Genomic DNA, 24,162 nt, shown 5'->3' with positions numbered 1-24,162 from the left:
CTGCAGTCGGGTGCTTCCAGTGGTGCTGCATCGGCAAGTTTGCGGCGCTTGGAGGTTCATGGCAGAGAGAGTTTCTCCCTTCTGCCACCTGCGTGAGATGATGGGCCTATCGGGACTTTGAGACTTTTTTTTTTTTACCATGCCCATGGTCTGCTCTTTATCAAATTATGGTATTGCTTTGCACTGTTATAACTATATGTTATAATTATGTGGTTTTATAAGTTTTAGTCTTGGTTTGTCCAGTGTTTTCTTGTGATATCATTCTGGAGGAATATTGTATCATTTTTTAATGCATGCATTTCTAAATGACAATAAATGAGGACTGAGTGTCCTCATAATCTAAATCTAAAATACCCCTCTCTCTGTAGGGTCTAACAGAATGCTAGATTTTCAACAAACCATACCAAAATGAAGACAAAAGAGCAAGTCACAGAAATGATAATAGAGAAGCACAAATCTGGGGAAGACCATCTCAACGACACTGAACATACCTCGGAGCTCAGTGCAGTCAATCATGAAAAAGTGGAAAAGATATTAAACCATAGAACACTGCTTAAGTCAAGCCATCCCTCTAAACTTAGTCGCCGGAGAATAATGGCACTTGTAAGAGAGGCTACTGTGACACCAACATTTACTCTAAGTGACCTACAGAAGTCAGTGGCTGCAACTGGAGATGATGTTCATGGCTTCACAATCTCCAAGGCCTTGCACAAAAGTGGTATTTATGGAAGAACGACAAGGAAAGCCCTACTAAAAAAAAAAGCATATCCTTGCCTGTCAAGACTTTGCAAACTATCACTTAGAAAATACTGTAAAGATGTGGAAGAAGGTCTTGTGGTTGGAAGAAACCCAAGTGAAATATCTTGGCCTCAACACTAAGCAGTACATGTGATGTAAAGCTAATACTGCACATCAGCCAGAAAATACCGTCCCTACCATAAAGTATGGTGGAGGCAGTATTAAGCTCATGGGGATGCTTTTCAGCAGCAGGGACTGGAAAGTTGGTTAGGATTGATGGGAACATGAATGTTGCTACATACAGGGAAATTCTGGATAAGAACCTGCTAGGCTGCACCAGAAAGCTTAAACTTGGGAGAAAGCCTGTCTTCCACCAGGACAGCGGCCCAAAGCACACTGCCAGAGCAACTGATGATTGGCTTCAAATGAAGCAAGTTGATGTCCTAGAGTGGCCCGGTCAGAGTCCTGACCTTAACCTGATCGAACACTCTGGCGAGACCTCAAGATTGCTGTCCATAGCTACTCCTCAACTAACCTGCAACAGCTTGAGCAATTTTACGAGGAGGAATGGGCAAATCTTGCACCATCACATTGTGCAAAGCTAATAGAGACTTGTCCAAAGACTACTGGCTGTAATAGCTTCGAGAGGTGGTTCAACTAAGTACTGAGCAAAAGAGGATGAATACTTTTGAAATGTTGACATTCCAGTTTTTGAATTTTTAGTCTTTCATGCTTTACAATTTTCCTGTTTTGGGCTCTACTGTGAAAAGGAAGCATGTGTTCACAGATAAAACTTCTCAGTTAAATTGATCAAAATCCCTGATTGTAATACCACTTTATGTAAACAAAGGGTTGGGAGCTGAATATTTTTTCAAGGCACTGTAAAGATTTTACATCAAGCTCAGAATCTCCCATTTACTTTGTACAAACTTGCTCACCCACTTTCCGATGCACTGACAACGTACTGTTTGTCAGTACTGGCATTAGCTTTAGAGAGGCAAGTGATGGATGATGTGTGGCCAAACAGCAAAGCCCTTGGAATAATCTGTGGATACACACACAATTTAAAATTAGTTATTGTATAATATCTAAAACAAGCTCCTAGAACTTGCGTAAGTACACAATATTCTGCAGATGCTAGAAATCCAAAGTGACACACACAAAATGCAGGAGAAACTCAGCAACTTAAGCAGCATCTATGGAGAGAAATAAAGAATCAAGAGTCTCAATCCGAAACATCAACTCTTTATTCCACACCATAAATTCCTCCAGCATTTTGTACCTGGAACTTACAGTCAGGTTTAAACAAAGTTTCTTCGAAGAACAATTTTAAAACTATAGTGATTATAGTCATGATGCTCTGGGTCTCATTATAAAGGTGGACAAGTACCCATCTGCTTTACCAATCACTTTTCAAATTAATAAGTACACTTCAAGGAAATGGGAAGCCTTCAAAACTTAAGGCATTCATATTAGTTACTTAAAGATTTTTTTTCGCAAATAGCTTAACATCAATGATCAAACAGAAAAAATACCTTTTAGCTTTAAAACAAAATAAACCATGAGTTATCCAAAACTATATCCACAAAAATGTGGCCTTCAATACAGCCTTTTCAGAATAAAGGTGAAGCCAGACAAGAGGTAGAAATGAAAAAGAAAGACAAAGCATAAAGAGTTAAGTAGCAAAGAAGGGCAACATGGGAAAAAATAAAAATAACGGCTTGGTGAGGAGAATAAGGACAACAATAAAATGTGCATAAAGCTATAATGGATTTATAGAAATTTTGTTGGATCATATTTAAAGTATGTTGAAAGCTTGGCTCCATTTTACTAAAGGTATACAGAGACACTGGATATTTGGTTTAAAAATACTATACAGAAAAGGAAATATGGTGAAAAATGTATCCCATCTAAATCGATTAAGCCTAAATCAATACCAAACAAAATCTCCAGCACTGAAAAGTGAGTATAAAGTCTGAATTGCTGAGCTTCTAACAGTGAGAATGTTTTTTCTTAAACATATCCAGAAAACATAGCAGCAGAATTAGGCCATTTGGTCATCAAGTCTGCTTCATCTTTTCATCATATCCCTCTGAACCCCGTTCTCCTGCCTTCTCCCTGTAACCTTTGATACCTTGACTAATCACGAAACTATCAACCTCCACTTCAAACATACCCAATGACTTGGTCCCCACAGCCGTCTATGGCAATGAATTCCACAGATTCACTGTCTGCTGGGTAAAGAAATTCTTCCTCATCTCTGACCTAAAAGGAACTCCTTGTATTCTGAGTCTATGCCTTCTGGTCCGAGATACCCCCACTATAGGAAACATCCTCTCCAGATTCAATCTATCAAGGCTTTTAAATATTCAATAGGTTTCAATGAGATTCCCCCCTCATTTTCCCTCTTTCTATTTATCATTTGTTGATCTGTCTCTCTATCAGAGGACTGTAAGTTCAGACCCAGGAAATAATTGTCAATCACAGCTTACTTAAAATTACATACTGTTTATTAGCAAGCTTGCATCTCAGTTGACACAACAGAGCTCCCACTCATAGAGGCTGGGAAAATCTGCAACCAAATGAGCCCAGGGTACTGACTGGGGCTGCTTGCTACACATACGTTGTCACATACATACTCTGATTGTTGCTAGGTATCCTTGGTTAGTGGTTACACAAGCAGGTTTCTCATGCACAAGCACTTCTTGCATCTGTCTCTCTGTTAGCCGATTAGTCATCGTGCAAATTACCAGCCAAACTGCAAAATGTCAGTTAGGTTCCAGCCCTTTTAATTTTGCATATAATTCCTCACAATCTAAGCTTAGTTCTCCTTCACGGAGTGTCTGATTTGCTAAGGCTTAGTGCAGGAAGGGTAAGTGGTCTATGAGGGAGGGAAGAAAATAAACAAAAGGAAAGTAAATTTCTTTTATTGAAGAAATAAAGGAAAAAGGAAACATCTGAACAAGGATAATACATTTCTATTATTGGATAATATTTTTATTATCTGTTAATATTGTTGTGGAATATTTTATGTGCTGTATGTGATTTATGTACTGTGTCTTGCACCTTGATCCCAGAGGAATTTTGTTTTGGTTATTTGTATACATGTGTTCAGTTGAATGACAATAAACTTGAACTTGAACATCACAGAACATCATGGCATTCCCAAACAAGTACTTATTCCTGTAGATTTAAATTATGTAATTCATGCAGAGAAATACCTACACAAGCTTGATAATCCAGAAGATTTCTATAAAGAGATATTCTGTGAAATATTATATACAACTTAAGCACTAACCTCTATTTTTGGAGTTAGATCCCAGAGACAGATTTGCCCATCGTGACATCCTGTAACAATGGTTGCTAAATCGTCCATAACCAGTAGAGTCGAAATACAGTGTGTTGGAGCTTTGGGACCCCACAGCACGACAGGCAACACCAGGCTATTTCCAGCCATTTTTACTTTTGGCCTGTTTTGGAGCAAACAAAAATCACATTAGAAGTAAAACAGCTGTAAAAAAAAAAAAAATCAGAATTTCTCAAACATTTCAAAACAATTTTGAATTCAAAACTTTTACTTTAGGCCGTACATCTTGCCAGTAACCTAAGAAAAACAAATAACAGTTCTACATTTAGTCTGTAAAATAGTTATTTTAAAATCACAAGTTTACTTTTACGCTCTAAAATGGCCTAGTAAGCAGTCCAGTACAAGGGAAATTTGCAATGAATCTGTCTTTATTTAGGACACACAGATCTTGAAAAACACTTACAAAAAAAAACTGGCTCCACTATAACGAATTCCTTAAGATTATGAATACCAAATTGTCATGTTATGATCCAGAGGAACCATATGTATTATTTTCATTAACTCCTTATGATGCAGTCCCCCTTTTATTCTGAATGCAGTTGTTACCAATTCAAAAGCTGCAAAGCCCTACTGAAACAATGGTTTTCAGTAATTTACACCAGCATTCTCTGCAACTATGCCATCAATGTCAGATGATGATGAGGAAGCACGCAGGAGTCAGATAGATCAGATGGCTGAATGGTGACACAACAACCTTGCATTCAACATCAGTAAGATCAAGGAATTGAATATGGATTCCAGGAAGGGGAAATAAGGAGAAAACATAAGACTGATTTATACTGGTGCGTCAAATGTACGCCGTAGGTACCGCATACCCTATGCCGTAGGGTGACATGTACCTCCCCAAAAATGTAACTCACATGTCGTGGCGACGCAGACCGCAACAACTGTGATTGGTCCGCTTGGTAGCATCGCATTTCCTCATACGCATTTCTGGTTGCTTTTCTCCGCCATATCTGTACACTAATGCGAAATAAATGGTTGGAGATGATGAACCAAATCGTCAAATCTACCTGCCAACATCCAAAAGTATATGAAATGCATTTCCTCGTCCATGTCTCTCACGAAGAAACTCAACACAGTGGCATAGAAACCCCATTGCCAACTAGCAATTTGGTGGTGAATTGCAAAGCGACGCAGACACAATTACGCATGCTCACTGTGGCGTAGGGCTACGCAAAAGTATAAGTCAGGCCTACGACGTAGCCCATACGCACAAGTATAAATCAGCCTATAGCAGTCTTCATCAAGGGATCAGCAGTGGAAAAGGTAAGTAGTTTCAAGTTCTTGGGCATCAACATCTCTGAAGATCTATGCTCGGTCCAATATATTGATGCAATTACAAACAAGGCACGCCAGCAGCATTATTTCCTTTGGAGTTTCAGGCGACTTAGCAGTTTTTACTCTCAGCGCGTTCCATCAGACCACAGCTGAGCAGATACCACACCAGATGCAACCCATCAGGGTACTTTTTATAGTGCACCTGTAGGAATCCACTAGGATCCTTGTGAACAAACCAAGTCTTCCCAGATGCTGAAGAAAATACATATGCTGATACACGTTCTTGATCAGCACAAAGGTATGAAGGGAACAGATGATATGGAAGCCTAGTAACTTGCAGCTCTGTTGATGAGGTACAGGGTGGCATTCATCCCCACCCTGGGTTAGTAAGTTGTGGGCATGCTAATGTCTGTACAAGAACCATGCCAACACTTGTGGGCTGCCCCCAGAACAGTCCTCACAGATTTGATTCGATGCAAATGGCACATTTCACTGTATCTTTTGATGTATATGTGACAAATAAAGCTAATCTCTTATCTCTAGAATTTTGAGTAATGGAGCCAAAGGTCTTGTAATAAGGCATGAAAATGAACCTGAAGCTAAAGATTATGATAGTGAATAATGGCAGATTCAGGGTACCATGTGCCCAAAACAGCTCCTATTGCTCAAGTTCTTATGTTATTCTTTTAACGTTTCACATTAATGTAATCAAACAAAAATTAGTACAAAGCTAAAGAAAGAGATGAAGTGGGTAATCAAATGATCCTTCACAGAAGGAGGTCTTAAGAAAAATATAATGGGCAAGTTAGACACGCGCTGGAAAAATTGAAAGGGAAAGTCTGGATGGTTGAAGATATGACTGCAGCAAAGAGAAAACGGAAACATCGTGCTGGAATTTAGTGTTCAGGTACAGTCAGAGTGCAAGGATTCGTAGTAGTGTGATCACTCGAGTCCAGTATGATGTTCTCCTAATGCAGGGGTTCCCAGTCTGTGATCCACTGACCTCTAGGTTAATGGCAGGGGTCTATGGGATAAAAAAGTTTGAGAACCCCTCTCCTAAGGGGTGGACTATAGAGGCCACTCCAGGATCCACATATTGATGCAGTGCCAGCAAGATAAATGGTGGCTGTGGTTCATGGATAGGTTTTTTGATTGTTCACTTACTTTTTTTGCAGCTGTCACTTGTTCTCAGCACAGCAGAGGTTGTTTTCATGTCACACAGCTCCCTCTTGAACAGATTTCCTCCAAGTATATCTATCGAGTACAATGTCTTCCCAGTTTTCAGATGCAATGTTGAATTTCTTCAAGCTGATTTTGATGTCACCTTTGAATAGTTTCCTTTACTTACCAGGGGCTCACTGACTTGTGTCACCAAAACAGTCTATGGTCCAAGTTACGGCAGATTTAGCAACCTGCACTCAAAGGATGGGAAGAACTTGCTGAAGGATCAAACGGCTATCAATGATCGATGGAGAGAGCACTTTCAAGAACTTCACAGCACTACAGCAGGAATTGAAAGCAACAGCACTACAGTAGGGATTAACAGAGGTATGGCCAGGCAAAGCAATGAAAGAACTTGACCACAAGGTTTTTTAAATTAACTAGATTTAGAATGACAGCCCTTGTTAATTTACAAGAGTGGGAGAGATAGTTAATCAGTATTTGATATGAGACACAACTTGCAAAACGTTTTGAGCAAACTAAAGTTTACAGAGTGTTAACTGGACATGGACCTTTTCAGAATGGTTTGGAAGTGACAAAAGTATGGATGATTATACTGTATGAAAATCAGCCAGGATGGCCCACAATTAAGCAATGACATGAATGATGAAGTAGGTGACTTATAGGATTAAAAAGTGCCTCAAGGGCTCAACAGGACAAAAATATTTCAAGAATTTTGGATTCAAACATCTCTAATCCAAAGAACTATAGTCTCTGGATAGCTCTGCACTACGCTTCTATTTCAACCAACAGTCAGAAAGTTTAAGGGAATGGAGGATTCTCAGAATCCTGTAAACAATGGATTAAGTACTATGTCTGGGACTGCAGTGTGTTTGAATAATATCTCACAGCTGCTTTCTTTGGAGCAAGGTGATTAAAGTTCGCCCAGACCCACGTAAGGTGTCTCTGGGCTTTTCACGCCTTTTGATTTTGACAAAAAGCAGTACCTGATGGAAATTAGACAGAACATTCCTTTCCTAATTAAAGCACAAATTTGACAGATGTTCTTATCTTTATCATTAACTTGTGGCTCCAGCAAACCAGGTAGGACATTCCTTTTCTTTAATTAAGGTGGCTGGATTGTCTAACAAATTGATTGTACTTTTGTACCAATAGTCCATTGACTTGACCGGAATGGTTATCAAACTGATTGTTCTTTTGTATCGGTGGCCTTATAACTTCTGACAACTCTGACATCGGGTAGTGAACTTGTAGAACTGCCAGGGAGATGAGAAAGGGTCTCTCCCCGATGTCCGGTTCAAGTTCACTTGCCGGCTGAGCTTGAAGAATTAAACAGGTGAAAAGATAAGTAACGATCTTTTTGTGCTGTCGTTATTTGATCCAGCAAAGTTACGTTTACAATAGCAGGTGTCCATTCCACAGAACTCTTTTGTCCAAACACAAGAGATGTAACCACTGCTCTATTTACCACCATTCAGATTTTAAAATACAGTAGATTCCGGTTAATTAGGACATACTGAAACCAGTACATTTTGTGCCAATTAAGCAGCTGCCCCAATTAGCGTAAGCTTTTAAAAAGTATATAAAAGACAAACTATTTAACTGTGTAACAAATTATGTATTTAAATGAAATACAGAACAAATTAGAACACTACCAATACTATTGCAGTGCTATAAAAATGCGTATTAGAATTCTTCCAGTGTAAGCTTCCATTGACTGTCAATGAACAAAATCAGTGCAGACCTAGTGTGGATAATGGACGGCCTTCATACAATACATTAAACAACTGGATCTTCCAAATCTACATTTAAGATGATTATTAATGCCTTCAAATTCTTCATAGTTTCTAACTTGAGGTATTGTTTCATTTTCACTCCCAGCCAATTTCAGCATCCCCAAACCTGACTACTTCAAACCACAGTGAGCAAACACGTTCTGAATTGTCTCAGTGCTTATTTATTGCCAGCCATCAGTAACAAAAATCACTGCATTTTGAACACAAACATACATTACTGATGCTAGTTGGAAACTATTTGGCAACAGGCTCCTGTCCCAATTAAACAACATAATGTCCCAAATAAGCAAAGGGAATCCTGACTATTTTCTCAATTAGCTTTTGTTCTTTAAGAGTTGTCCCAAATAAGGAGCTGCCCCAATTAACTGACGGCCAATTAACCAGAATCCACTGTATTCCCATCACATGAAGTACAGGACACGGAAACAGGTACTTCAAGCCACTGTGCCTGTGTCAGTCATCAAGTACTCATCTCATTTTTCCAACATTTGGCCTGTAGCTTCCATGGCTTGCTGTTTGAAATGCTCGTCTAAATACCAATTGAATGAGAGAGTACCTGCTACCATCTCACCTAACCATCCTCTGCACAAAACTATTCTTCCTTTTTTATCACTGCTGCCGAGAGGAAAAATTTATATATCCTAAGCCCCACATAATTCTGTAGTGAGAAAATGTAGAGAGAAAGAGTTGCAAATACATACAGATGAAGTCAGAAGTTTACATACACTTAGGTTGAAGTCATTAAAACATTGTTTAACCACTCCATAGATTTCATATTAGCAAACTATAGCTTTAGCAAGAAGCTGAGGACATCTATTTTGTGCATGACATGAGTAATTTTTCCAACAATTGTTTACAGACAGATTATTTCACTTTTAATTGACTATATCACAATTCTAGTGGGTCAGAAGTCTACAAACAAAATCAAAAGAAATCAGCCAAGACCTCAAAAAAAATTGTGGACCTCCACAAGTCTGGTTCATCCTTGGGAGTAATTTCCAAACGCCTTAAAGGTACCACATTCATCTGTACAAACAATAGTATGCAAGTATAAACACCATGAGACCACGCAGCCGTCATACTGCTCAGGAAGGATAGGCATTCTGTCTCCTTGAGATGAACGTACTTTGGCGCAAAAAGTGCAAATCAATCCCAGAACAACGGCAAAGGACCTTGTGAAGATGATGGAGGAAACAGGTAGACAAGTATCTATATCCACAGTAATACGAGCCCCATATCGACATAACCTGAAAGGCCGCTCAGCAAGGAAGAAGCCACTGCTCCAAAACCGCCATAAAAAAGCCAGACTACAGTTTGCAAGTGCACATGGGGACAAAGATCTTACTTTTTGGAGAACTGTCCTCTGGTTTGATGAAACAAAAATTGAACTGTTTGGCCATAATGACCATCGTTATGTTTGGAGGAAAAAGGGTAAGGCTTGCAAGCCGAAGAACACCATCCCAACCGTGAAGCATGGGGGTGGCAGCATCATGTTGTGGGGGTGCTTTGCTGCAGGAGGGACTGGTGCACTTCACAAAATAGATGGCATCATGAAGAAGGAAAATTATGTGGATATATTGAAGCAACATCTCAAGACATCAGCCAGGAAGTTAAAGCTCGGTCGCAAGTGGGTCTTCCAAATGGACAATGACCCCAAACATACCTCCAAAGTTGTGGCAAAATTGCTTAAGGACAACAAAGTCAGTGTATTGGAGTGGCCATCACACAACCCTGACCTCAATCCAATAGAAAATTTGCAGGCAGAACTGAAAAAGCGTGTGCGAGCAAGGAGGCCTACAAACCTGACTCAGTTACACCAGTTCTGCCTGGAGGAATGGAACAAAATTCCAGCAACTTACTGTGAGAGGCTTGTGGAAGGCTACCCAAAACGTTTGACCAAGTTAAACAATTTAAGGGCAATGCTGCCAAATACTAACAAAGTGTATGTAAACTTCTAACCCACTGGGAAAGTGATGAAAGAAATAAAAGCTGAAATAAGTCATTCTCTCTACTATTATTCTGACATTTCACATTCTTAAAATAAAGTCGTGATCCTAACTGACCTAAGACAGGGAATGTTTTCTAGGATTAAATACCAGGAATTGTGAAAAACTGAGTTTAAATGTATTTGGCTAAGGCGTATGTTAACTTCTGACTTCAACTGTACGTACATACACTCAGTGGCCATTTTATGAGGTACCTCCTAGCCACTGAGTACTGCTTGTGATCTTCTGCTGTTGTAGCCCATCAGCAATCATTCCACAGTCAAAGTCACTTAGATCATATTTCTTCCCCATTCTGACGTTTGGCCTGAACAACAAGTGAACCCGTTGACCGCGTCTGCATGGTTTTTTTAATGTACTGAGTTGCTGCCACATGATTGGCTGATTAGATATTTGCATTAGGGAGTAGGTGTACTGGTCTAACTAATAAAGTGACCACTGAGTGGATGTACAGCTGAACAAGAGACCATAATACATCCTGACTCTTTTTGATGGGAATCAACTTTTACTGTTTTGTAAGCAGATTGCCATTAGACCAAAGTGAATCACATTCTAGAATTGTTTCAATTAATTACTATGTTTTACATACAGTTGCAACAAACTTTCATGCAAAATATAGTGCTTGTTTTGGCTTATTAGAACTGTTAATCTGTGATTAGTCTGAAACAGCTTATTATTCCCTAACCTGCAAAACATGCCAGCTTCAACATGCTGCCATCGCAACAACTGTCTATTTGCAACTCTTCACATCACTGCTCAATGTGTTGTTGTGAATTTCCACTGCTCATATCAATCCTACTTATTTCCAGTTAACGATTTAGCCTTGGGCATGGAACACGTTGTGTCCTTGTGGCTGAACAGCAGGTTTAAGATCGGTCAAGAGCTAGAAGAGCAAAAATGGATCAGCCATGATGAAATGACAGAGCAGACTCAATTGGCCAAACAGCCTAGTTCTGCTCCTATATCCTACATGACAAAAGGACAAAAGCATCTGCAGTGACCACAACAACTTTCAGACAAGTTGTAAAATGGATTACTAATTCAAAATACAATGATAATGAATACCATCATATCTACATTTACATCCCAAATTATACTTATTCTTTTTAAGTGCATTATCTCAGTATAGCAAAAATTATTTTTATATAGAACCAAAGATGTGGGAAAATATCCCAGGACTTTTCATACAAACATCTTTAAACAAAATCATGCCTTCCGACATTTTCAATGTATTACCAGAAGTTTGATCATAAATATCTGAAAAGTAAAGTCTTAAAATTCTAAAGGTACTCAGCATGTCAGGCAGCATTTATGGAGGGGATTTGCCCCGAAATTCTTTGAGTCAAGGCCCTTCATCAGGATAGGAAAGGAAGGGAGCAGATGCTGGAAATCCAGAGTAACAAAAGCAAAACACTGGAGGAACTCAGCAGATCAGGCAGCATCTAGGGAAAGGAATAAACAGTTGACATTTTGGACCAAGGCTGGAAAGGAATGGGACAGAAGCCAGAAAATGGTGGGGAGGAGGAAAGGAAGCTTCCTCCTTAATTTCCAGTCCTGATGAAGCATCTCAGCCTGAAATGTTGACTGTTTACTGCCCTCCATAGATGCTGGCTGACTTGCTGAGTTCCTTCAGCATTTTGAGCACATTGCTCAAGATTTCTAGCATCTGCAGAATCTGTTTTCTTAAAATTCCAGTATTTTAACCAAAACAGGTAAAGAAATTGCCACTAATGCTGAGGCAATTTGAATATAAAATCTATAAGAGGTTAGGATCAAGTAAGTGCAAAGATCTGTGCACAGTTACAGATATACAAAGATCATGGATCTTACACTAACTTCATTCCATGACTCAGTGGCTGTGATGCAGGGCAGACACCAGATCAAAGATACCTGTAATCACCATCAGGAAAGACAAGCACATTAGCCTTAGATCGGTTTTTCCTGATTGCTCCCTTCCTCATCCAAGAAATTTTCCCTTTTCACTGGTAGCACAGTGGAACTACATCTGGTGCAGCTATGTCACAGCTCCAGCAATCCAGGTACAATCTGACTTCGAGCGCTGTTTAACCATTTCCCTCTGCCTCCTGTTACAAAGCCAATTTTAGATCTAACTTGCTAACTTGTCTTGGTTCTAACCTACCAGACCCATTTTCCACATGGGTCCATAAGGCAATATTGAAGATCTATCTTTTTCTCTCTCTTTCTTCTTTCCTTCTCTCCCCCCCTCCCTTTACTCCCCTCTCATTCTGATATTCCAATCCTCCCATTTTAGTGCTCTTTCCCACCTTTGCCCCATCTTCATCCCCTTTCCCCCTCCTGTCATTCACATGCAGGTTCCACTCCCTCCACCCTTCATTTGCTTCCCATCATTTTTCAACTCTCCCCTAATGGTTCCCATTCTCACTGTCTTTACTTATCCAAATCCAGTTCTGGTAGTATTGATGTTCCTGTTTATTTCTTTCTAGGGGAGGACAGGTTTTCCCAACCCGGGGTTCACAGACCCTTGGGTTAATGGTAAGGCTCCATGGCATAGAAAAAATAGTAGGGAACTCTTGCACTACCAACTGTCTCCATTACTGACAATCACCTCCCTTCACTCCATCTGGTGGTTTTCCTCTTTTTCCTCTTCTCTGCCTGTCTTCCAAAGGTCATGTCCTGCAGACTTCCAAATCCACCCTTGCTCAGCAACCCCCCCCCCCATCACCTGCCTGCACCTTCCACCCTTCCTCAGCATCCTTATAAAATGCTGGAGGAACTCAGCAGCTCAGGCAACATCTATGAAGGCAATAAACAGTTGACTGTTTATTCCTGTCTATAGATGCTGCCTGACCTGTTGAGTTCCTCCAGCATTTTGTGTGTGGTATGCTGGATCTCTAGCAGCCATGGAATCTCTTGTGCTTCCCCTTCTCCTCTCTACACTGACTACCTCATCTCTCCACTGATGTAGGATTTTGACTTGACCGATTTCCCTACCCAAGGTAGTCCCAGTTTGGCTGTTTGGCTCACATCCAATGTTTCTTATCCATGTACCATCTAAATGTCATGTAAGAATCATAATTGTTTGTATCTCCACTGATTCCTCTGGCAAGCTGCTTCCTATACCAGTTACCCTCTATGGAAAAAAAACTTGCCTCTCAGGACCCCTTTAAATCTTTCCCCTCCCACCTTCATAGAAACTGATGTTCAAGTATATAGCATTGGAACAGCTTGGACATGAGGCCAAAGAAACTATTCTGCTATTGCTGTATCCCATGTTTATACCAAACCTAGAGGAATAAATGGAAATGCATCAGGGTTAGGGTTCTCTCGTGACTCTGCTAAGTACATTTACTTCCAGAAAGTAGGCAAGTTTAATTTTCAGTCCACAGTATCAGCAGAAAATTACTGGCTCATGTATCATTTGCTTTACATGCTCTAAAAAAAACTTACAGGTACTCCTACCATTTGTAAAGGACTGCTTGACCTCTTGGCTGAGGATAATCAAATAATTGGTTCTACAAAGTTTGCACTGCAATCAACCCTGCAACCCAAGCCAGACAATAAATCAGTTCCTACTGAAATCACTGAGGAGCCACAGCACAGTAGATTAACTGCACGAATCTTGTGGAGGGGAGAAAAGCTGTTATCAGGTAATTGACTTTTTAACCGGAGGCTGTAAGAAAATCTTAGCCAGGACAGATATGAAGTGTATCTAACAATACAAGAGTTATTTAATTTCAAATACTTTGAAAATGCAGTATTATTAAAACTCAAAATGGTTAATGCTACCATTTCAAAATTCCTATGAAACAGTTCAGAAGACTGAAATTTATTTTATCTTGAGTGAATTGTTAGACAGCTCCTTTACAGGTTTTTTCACATTACCATCTTCAGCTACAGATCAGGAAACTACAAATTCACTTTTCTTACAAGCATATAAATTGCAATGTATATTTCAATGTAGAGGAAACACCCTGCTAGAGGAACTCAGCAGGCCAGGCAGCATCTAAGAAGGGGAATAAACAATCAACAATTCAGTCCAAGACACTGCATCAGGACTGGCCCAAAATGTCGACTGTTTATTCCCCTCCACAGATGATGCCTGACCTGTTGAGTTCCTCCAGCCTTTTGTGTGTATTGCTCTAGATTTCCAACATCTGCAGAATTTTTTCCATTTATGAGTTCCAGGGAGAGCATGGATTAACAGGGACTGTTTTCCTATGAGGGAAAAAGGATGAGAGGGTGACCTGATAGAGGCTTATAAAACCATGAGGACCTAGACAGGACAGCCAAAGTTACTTTCCCTGTGTCGGGGAGTCTAAAACTAGAAGCCATAGTTGAAAGCAAGAGAAGACAGGTTTAAAGGGGACATGATTTCCACACAGAGTGGTGGATAACTAGCTGCCAGAAGTGGCAGAGGCAGGTAAAATTACAACATTTAAGAGATATTCAGACAAGTAAATGGATAGATGCTTGGAGGGCAATAGGGCAAATTCAGGTAAATGGGATTAGCTTGGAGAGGGAACTTCATCAGCATGGGGTCCATTTGCATTCCACATAGCTTTAAGAATATATTGAAACAAACAGGATATCTAGCCCAACAAAATTTATTGTATATTATTTAGTTTATTCTTTTTCAATTTCCCAAACAAAATAAGTTTTTGACAACAGGAAAAAAGGGAGATCTGATAAAGGTTTATAAGATTATGAGAGACATAGACAGACAGTACCTTTTTCCCAGGATTAAAATGTCTAATAGCAGAGGGGATGCACTTAAGGTGAAAGGATATAAATGAAAAGGAAACGTGTAAGGGATGCCTTGTCTTACAGAGTGTGGTGGGTGCCTGAAATGCACTGCTTGTAGTGGTGGTGGAGCAGGGGTTCCCAACCTGGAGTCCATGGACCCCTCGGTTAATGGTAGGGGTCCATGGCATTAAAAAGCTTGGTAACCCCTGCAATCGAGACGTTCAAGAGGCTCTGAGGATAGGCACTTTAATGTGCAGGAAATGGAAGAATACGGCCATTATGTAAGCAGAAGGGATCAGTTTAGTTGGGCATTTGATTACTAATTCAATTAGTTAAGCTCTATATTGTAGGCAGAAGGGCCTGTCCTTGTGCTGTTCTTTATTGTACTGCAAATTTGAAAATTCTCAATTAAGAACAGAGATTGTGAGATCAATTTTTGACACAAATATCCAAACAAATCAGTGAATGAAATATTTCATTTCAATTTCCCAAATTATAGATCAACTTGAGATATCAATCTAAAACATTTAATAAACATGGCATAAAAATACAATATAATCTATAAAACTTAAGTTTTTGGTCAAAATACAATGCAACAAATACAAGAGTATCAATCATTGCAACTAGTCACCCAAGATGTGCTCTCTTCTTATTGCTACCATCAGACCAGGGGTACAAGAGCCTGAAGACACACACTCAATATTATAGGAACAGCTTCTTTCCCACCACCTTTAGATTTCTGAACAGAAAGTCAACCAACCCATGAACATTACCTCAATATTTTGCACTCTTTTTGCACTGCTTACTTAAATTATCTTTTTGAAATATATTTCTTATTCTGATTTGCTTTTAATTGTCTTGCACTGAACTGCTGGCGCAAAACAACAGATTTCACAACATAAGTCAGTGATATTAAACCTGGTTCTGATTGTTATCTTGGATAACCTGCACTTGCCGTATTTATATAACCAAGCACAGTAAAATTTGTTTGCTAACCAATCCGTAAAAGAAATAGTGCAAAAGAGACAAGCACTTCACTCATTGAAGGTCATGAAGAATATTCAGTTTTCCACTTTTCACACGTTCTACTAAAGAATTAAAATTGTAAAGACAATTATATAATGAGCCGAGATCCACAGTGACATTTTACGCATTACCATATATTTAAAAAATAAGGTGATGATCTACCTGTCTGGCACTGGCCATTTCCCTTTAACAGAAGCAAAGTAACGAGATTTTATAAATATTTTCCTCATGTTCTTGCAAGCAAAGGCATGCATGATAAAGTCATAAAGTCTAATATCCAAGCCTCAGATTAATTGAGAACTAAACCAACGATTTCAGGAACTGATTCATCTGCATCATTCTGCACCAGGCAAGTCAATACTCATAGATCTATGGGTGGAGAGACATGTTCAGTAAAACGTCACAACATGTACAACATGAAGTACACTGTTTGACTAGGATTTTCAGAACTGACCTGTGCCGTTATTCCAGGCTGAACAAGTGCTTCACATATACAAAGAGAAAACACCCATGTTTAATTTCTACCTAAGTAATCTCGGAAGTAGACTGAATTTTCCAAAATAGCGAGATCCCTTTATAAAACTCACCAAATACTAGATTTATATTATAAATTTCACAATGAGGCTACAAACTAAATTCCTTGTTTACTAAGGTTATTGACTAACTAAATTCCTTGTTAACCTAGGAAGTAAACTGACTTTTCCAAAAAAAAAGCAAGTTCCCATTTTTAAAAAATGACCAACAAAATACAATATTTATCTTATAAACTCAGCAAGGAATATAGCCCTTATACCAAGCCTCTGAGATTTTATATTCCCTTTTATATTACTAAATTTTCACACGTTGGTGATTGTTACAATTGTATAACACTTGACCACACACAAATAAATGATATTACATATCACATTCAAAAATATTGTCCCGGTAAGTGAATTAGTAACATTCTTAACGCAACCAAACTCAGTACTTCACAAATTCTGTTACTGAAGAGCTGAAGCGTGGGTGAGAGCACAATGGAAGGTTTATTTTTTTTTTATTTATTTTAGAGATACAGCGTGCTACAGGCCCAAACAGCCATGCCACCTAGCAACCCATCTATTTAACCCTAACCTAATCACAGGACAATTTACAATGAACAATTAACACAATAATCCATATGTTTTGCCTCCAGAGCACCCGGAAGAAACTAATGCAGACACACGGTTTGGAATCTTCTATTACACTGGTATTTCTAAGTATTGTAAACCAAAAAAATTCACCATTCAGAATTTTATATAATCAATTGAGATTTACCAACAATGTAACAAAATTGACAAACATTGCCATGCAAAAGTCTTAAGTATATATATATATATATATATATATATATATATATATATATATATATATATATATATATATATATACATACACATTATGTATATGTGTGCACACACACACATATATATATACACACACACACATTATATATATATATATACACACACACACACATATATACACACACACACATTATATGTACACACATTATATATATATACACACACACACACACACACACATACACTTTTGCACAGTACTATAGTAATTCTATATATTGAACTGTACTGCTGCCAAAAGAAACAAATTTTATGACATATGTGAGTGATAATAAACCTGTTTCTGACACGGGTCTTTATTGTGGCCTGAGAAGGGGGCAGGGAGTGGGGAATCATGGTTGGGAAAAGGGGAAGGGTGAGAGGAAGGAGGAAGCACCAGAGGGAGATTCTGTAATAATCAATAGGTCAATTGTTTGGAATCAAATGACCTTGCCTGGTGTTTCAGCCACATCCAAGTCTTTTGCACAGTATTGTAAGTGATTTCATTCTAAAAATAAGTATTTGCAAAAGGAACAGAGAGAGGAACTAAATCATAGCCCAATTAACACATATCATGTGGAAACAAAGGCAAGGGGAGAGTGGAGCGGAATTGAGTCACATGGCTGTCACTCAAGTCTCATTAAACCAGAGAAATTCTAGTTTTAATATAACAAAGTTTGAAGGGAAATTAAAATACAAACTAATCTGCAATCTAAACTAATGGGTCTATCTATCAATTGCAAAAAGACAGAATGTATGGTGATATCCAAAAAGAAGGAGAGTCCTATCTGCAGGCTGAGAATAAATGGGGAAGACATAAAACAAGTACAGAACTTTTGCGACTTGGGAAGCTGGGTGACATCAGATGACAGGTGCGACTTGGACATTAAAAGAAGAATAGAGATGGCAAAAGACACCTTTACAAGAATGGAGAGTATACTGACCAATACTAAACTAGGCATGACAACCCACCTCAGAGTACTGAAATGTTACGTTTATCCAGTTATGTTATATGGCTCAGGACGTTTGGCAATATCTAGTAACATGAGGAAACGAATTGTAGCAGCAGAGATGTGGTTTTTGAGGAGGATGCAAAGAATATCATGGACGAAACAAATATCTAATGAGGATGTCATGAACAGAGCAAACACAAAAAGAGAAATAAATGTATGAGATCATGAAAAGGCAACGTAACTTCATTGGCCATGTGATTAGGAAAGAGGAGTTAGAATGCACGGTAATTATGGGAAAGATTGAAGGGAAGAAAGCAAGAGGAAGTCAAAGAGAAATGATGATGGAGACAGCAGCCAGAGAACCGGAAATGAATACCAATGAATTGATCCATTTGACCCGAAACAGGAGTGTGTGGGCCATGGCAGTCAAAGCTCAAACTGGGCATGGCACCAAATGATGATGATGATAATGATGACTCTGCAATCCCATTCAGTGTCTCAATCACAATACCCTGGGTTTCATTTGACAGGACTTTTGCAAGGCACATTTCCAATGTACTTCAAATCTGAATTTTTCCCCCCAAACTTGATAAATATAATTGATCATAGAACATTCTTGCAAAAAAAATTTAAGCTCAATTATGATATTAGAATTTCTGAATATCCAGCTGGGTATAACATTAACTTCTTCAGGGAAGGACACAAATCCATGCAAGATCATGTAAATCATCTCACACAGATGTATATGTTATGAATTAATTAAATTAACTATCAACTCAATCAATCACTTTGTTTGGTGTTCACCTCCAACAAATAGAGCACAAATTATCTCTACATAACTATTTTGACTAATCCCTCTTCCACCTAACTTTATTTAGACATTAGGACTTTCCAGGACTTTTAACAACTTGTGCTCTCAGTATTTTCTTTGCAGTTTCTTTTCTTTTGTACATTGGCCATTTATCAGTGTTTGTTAATGGGCAAATGTATGTGCGTTTTTATATACAAGAGAAAATCTGCAGATGCTATAAATCCGAGCAACACACACAAAATGCTGAAGGAACTCAACAGGCCAGGTAGCATATAGGAAAACAGTACAGTCGGAGTTTCAGGCCGAAACTCTTCAATAGGACTGGATAAAAATAACTGAGGAGTAGATTTAAAAGATAGGGAGAGGGGAGAGAGAAACATCTCCTACGGGATCCCACCACCAATCACATCTTCCCCTTCCTCTTCCCCCCCCAAACTTTCTGCAGAGATCGCTCCCTGCACGACTCCCTTGTCCTTTCATCCCTCCCCAATGATCTCCCTCCTGGCACTTATCCTTGCAAGCAGAACAAGTGCTACACCTGCCCCTACACCTCCTCCTTCACTACCACTCAGGGTCCTAAACAGTCTTTCCAGGGGAGGCCACACTTCACCTTTCAGTCTGTTTGGGTCATATACTGTGTCCATTGCTCCCAGTGTGCCCTCTTGTACATCCGTGAGAAACAACGTAGATTGAGAAACCATTTCGCCGAGCACCTACACTCCATCTGTCAGAAAAAGCAAGATCTCCCAGTGGTCACTCAGCTTAATTCCACTTCCCATTCCCATTCTGATATGCCTATCCATGGTCTCCTCCACTGTCATGATGAAGCTGCACTTAAATTGGAGGAACAACACCTTATATTGTGTTTGGGTAGCCCTCCACTTGATGGCATGAACATCAATTTCACGATCTTCTGATAATACCTCCCACACCCCCCACTTCTCCTTCACCATTTCCCATCCCCTTTTCCTCCTCTCTCCCATCTCCTTGCCCATCCATCACCTCCATCTAGTGCTCCTCCCCGCTTTTCTTTCTTCGATGGCCCTCTGTCTCTTTCACCAATTTACTTCCCAGTTCTTTACTTCATCGCTCCCCCTTCAGGTTTCACCTATTACCTTATGTTTCTCTCCCCTCCCCCCACCTTTCAAAACTACTCTTCACCTTTTTTTCCTCCTGTCCTGCCAAAGGATTTTGGCCCGAAACGTCGACTGTACTCATTTCCTAAACGCTGACTGGCCTGCTGAGCTTTTAGTATCATAAGGACGTTGAAAAGAACTGCAGAAGAGTTAAATACTTTGAAAAACAAATCTTAAGGTGGAATAGCTTTTGTAACTCATAGATACTGAACTATCATTTTCGCATCAAAAACAAATAAAAATTGGCAATATTTTTACATATCAAGAAACTAGCAATGTATGTAACATCTGTGGGGAAGCAAAAGTTAGGAAGGGCGAGTTTAGTAGTGGGGGGAAAAAATGGGAAGAATGAAAGTTATGTTACTTAAAATGATATCTTAACCAGAAAATTCATATAGTTGCAGCTACCAAATTACACAATGTGCAATTCTGCGCCTGTTAACTGAAACTCCAAGAGCGTGAAACAAGAGTAAATGAAACAAGATGTGCAAAAGAAGTCTTATTCTGATATAGTCAAAGTAGTAATTGATAACATTATCTTAGTTATTAAAATTAATGCTTCTATGCCCTCTGTGCAAGAAATTTATGCACATGGCCAAATATACATACATATATATACATACATATATACATATACACATACACACACACATATACATATACACATACACACACACATATACATATACACATACACACACACATATATACACACACATATATACATATATCTACACACACACACACACACACACACACACCAGAGAATTATCACAGCAAGAATTATGTGTTTGAATTTGTTGAGTGCGTTGTGCTTGAGAAGCAGGTAATGAAAAAGTTATGGAAATCTGCTTTCCATACAGTAATTGCTGATGAAAGTAATCATTACTGTACAAAAGAATCTTAATTTTGTATCTTAAGTTTTGACCAGAAGATGAAACTTCCTATAATACTGTGTGGATGTTTTGAAACTAACTGCATGTGACACTATCACTATTGTTGAAACAATTAAAAAATTATCAATAACAATCTTGATATTCAAAAGATGATGTTGTTTACATCAGAAGGGGTAAATGTAATGCTTGGAAAGAACAATGGTATGGCAGCAATTCTTTGACGAGAAATAAAACATCTGTCTGAGCAATATTGCGCTGCTCACTGAGAAGACCTGGGATTCGATAACTCATGGGAAAAAATATCAATTATGCAGGATATAGAAACAATGCTACCAACTATATATACAATGTTCAGCAAGTCGTCGGTTAAAAGAAGGAAAGCTAGAAGTATTAGTTAGTGTCACAGAATGCGATACTGTGTCATTTAGACCACTAAATGAAGTAAGGTGGCTGTCAAGACATTTTGCTGTTACTGCTTTAATAAGGAATTACAAAGTTTCGATCCAGTATTGCAAAGAGCAAGTTAATGAATGTAACGATCCAATCAACAAATACGGCCTGAAGATTTTGACCAATCCACAATATTGAGTAGCATTAACTATCCTTAACGATCTGGCATCTCTTTGTGAATTCCTTCAGAAAAACTGTTTGAATACAATTGAAGAACTGCCGTATGCAAAAGCAAAGATTAACAAGTTACAGTCACAGTATCTTGGTGATACCATTCATTGGCGTGACAAAGTGAAAGATCTGCTTGCATCTATAAATTCTGACGTCAACACTGAGCCTAAAATTCAATTAATTCAACGTGTGTGTAATCACTTGGATAATAAGACTTCCCAACAATGAGTTAACAGAATGGCAAGCTTTTGACCCTGTTGCTACTGCAAATATAACCAATTTTGAATTTGGAAAAAAGAATATTATATGACTGACCAAAAAAAGTACTCATCTGTTACGAACTATGATGAAAGTGTGGCATCAAAAATATCGCAGCAGTACTGTAATTTCAAATTAGTCGTTCTGAGAAAGTTGAGACTGGTTCAGTTAAGACATTCACTGATATATTGAACTAAGTGCTTAGAAATGAAGAATTTGAAGAACTGTCAATTCTTGTTGACATCGTTAGAACACTTCAAACTTTTGGTGCTGACTGCGAATGTGGATTCAGTCTTAATGAATTCAATCAAATGCAAATCCAGGAAAAGACTAAAAGTGGAACATTTGGATAATCCAATGAGGATTAAGGCACATCTTTCATCCAGATGCAAAATTAATCTGGATAGTGGTGTTACTCCTCTCCACGCCTCGTGGCTCTTTAGCATTTTTGTCTGTGTTTTTTTTAAACAAAGTCGAGTTGCTAGCTCAACACTCAACCTGGCACAGATGGAAACCGTGCAAAGGAAGTAGCCAGATTCAAACCCAGGACCACTCGCCTCAAAGGCTGGTGCTGATGCCACTACACCACCGGCCTACACATATAGATTTGTAATAAAGACCGACAAGAAAATGTTCACAAAATTTAAAGGTTCTTTTAGTTGTGCTGTATTTCATTATAGCTTTCAATTAATAAAATCAAACGCATGTGATTTTTCAATTTTCATCCTAAATATTCATAGCATGAATATTACAAAAAAACACATTTTAAATACCGCACAGTTTTCAGGTCATATAAAAATTTCCTGCTCAGAGCAATGGTTGGTCTGTGCAGCTATATAAAAAAAAGTAGAGGGAACGTTGACAAACGAATATGCTGAGGCCAATTGATTTGCAATAGAGATGTTTGCTACTGTATAGATGAAAACCTAGTTAACTTAATATTATGATGCACACCAGAGACTAGGGCAAGCATAATGGAACATTCAACGCAACCCTTACTTATCCATAACAAGCTGATTGTCATTACATCACACCTGAAACTGTTCAGTAACACCATAAATTAGGTTTTACTAATACAAAAATCAGTAATAATGAGGGGAGTCTAGGATTAGAGGACACAGCTTTAGAATACAATAACGTCCCTTTAGAACAGAGATGAGGAATTTCTTTAACCAGAGGATGGCGTATCTGTGGAATTCATTGCCACAGATGGATTACTGGGACAAGAGAGGGGAATGGGGTTGAGAGGGATAGTAAATCAGCCATGATGGAATGGTAGCCAAATGGCCCAATTCTGCTCCTATGCCTTAAAGTTTTATTGTGGCACAAATTTGTCATAGTTGGTAGCAGATTCTGCTTCATCACTGTGGGGGTGGACAAACAGTGCTTAAAATTTTGCTGAACTTGTCAATTTCAAATCTGAGAGCAAAATTTAAAAAAGAATTCAACTGAAGTTTCAAAATGACTCAAAAATATGAATGTGAGCTCTACTCTTGCTATAAATAATGAGCATAAGTCTACTGGCACGGTATGTACAGTTCCATTTCAATATTCTAACAACAAAAATACTCAGCAAGTCAATTACTAAGGGAACAGTTCAAGATAATGTTTTAACTACGATTTTTAATTATACCAGAAAAAAAATTTAAAAGGAAGCCATGGTGAGGAGTGAGGGAAGAAGAAAAGTACACACTCAACAGTTTAGAAACAGTTTCTTCCCCACCACCATCAGATTCCTGAATAGACAGTAAGTCATATACATTAACCTCTTTTTTTGCACTACTTATTTAAATATATATATATATAGATATAGATGGAAAGATTTCTTATTCTAACTCAAATTATGTATTGCAATGTACTGCTGCCGCAAAACCACATCTTTTGTTATGTTTGCCAGTGATATTAAACCTAATTCTGATCAAAGACTGCTTTCACAGTCTGGTGCTGTGAGTTCTAAGGTGACTAATGAAATATTTGTTAGGCTGTATCTGCAACACCACATAGAGATTTT

At 38.6% G+C, this 24,162-nt stretch overlaps 1 protein-coding gene across 4 annotated transcripts in view; it reads right to left on the bottom strand.

Annotated features, from left to right (window-relative positions):
- Nucleotides 1–24,162, bottom strand: part of LOC140194900 (WD repeat-containing protein 7) — a 619,189-nt gene that overhangs the window by 572,221 nt on the left and 22,806 nt on the right. For all 4 annotated transcript variants that reach the window (XM_072252235.1, XM_072252236.1, XM_072252237.1 and 1 more), the window contains exons 3-4: nucleotides 4,037–4,208; nucleotides 1,677–1,783 (exon numbers count right to left, since the gene is read on the bottom strand). In XM_072252235.1, coding sequence (XP_072108336.1) covers nucleotides 1,677–1,783; nucleotides 4,037–4,195 — 266 coding nt within the window. In that variant the 5' untranslated portion in view covers nucleotides 4,196–4,208. The remainder of the gene's footprint in view (nucleotides 1–1,676; nucleotides 1,784–4,036; nucleotides 4,209–24,162) is intronic.

The sequence above is a fragment of the Mobula birostris genome, chromosome 3 (genome assembly GCF_030028105.1).
Source record: "Mobula birostris isolate sMobBir1 chromosome 3, sMobBir1.hap1, whole genome shotgun sequence".
Taxonomy (NCBI): domain Eukaryota; kingdom Metazoa; phylum Chordata; class Chondrichthyes; order Myliobatiformes; family Myliobatidae; genus Mobula; species Mobula birostris.
Note: the sequence above shows the minus strand (reverse complement) of the source record. Positions and strands in the feature narration are given on the sequence as shown.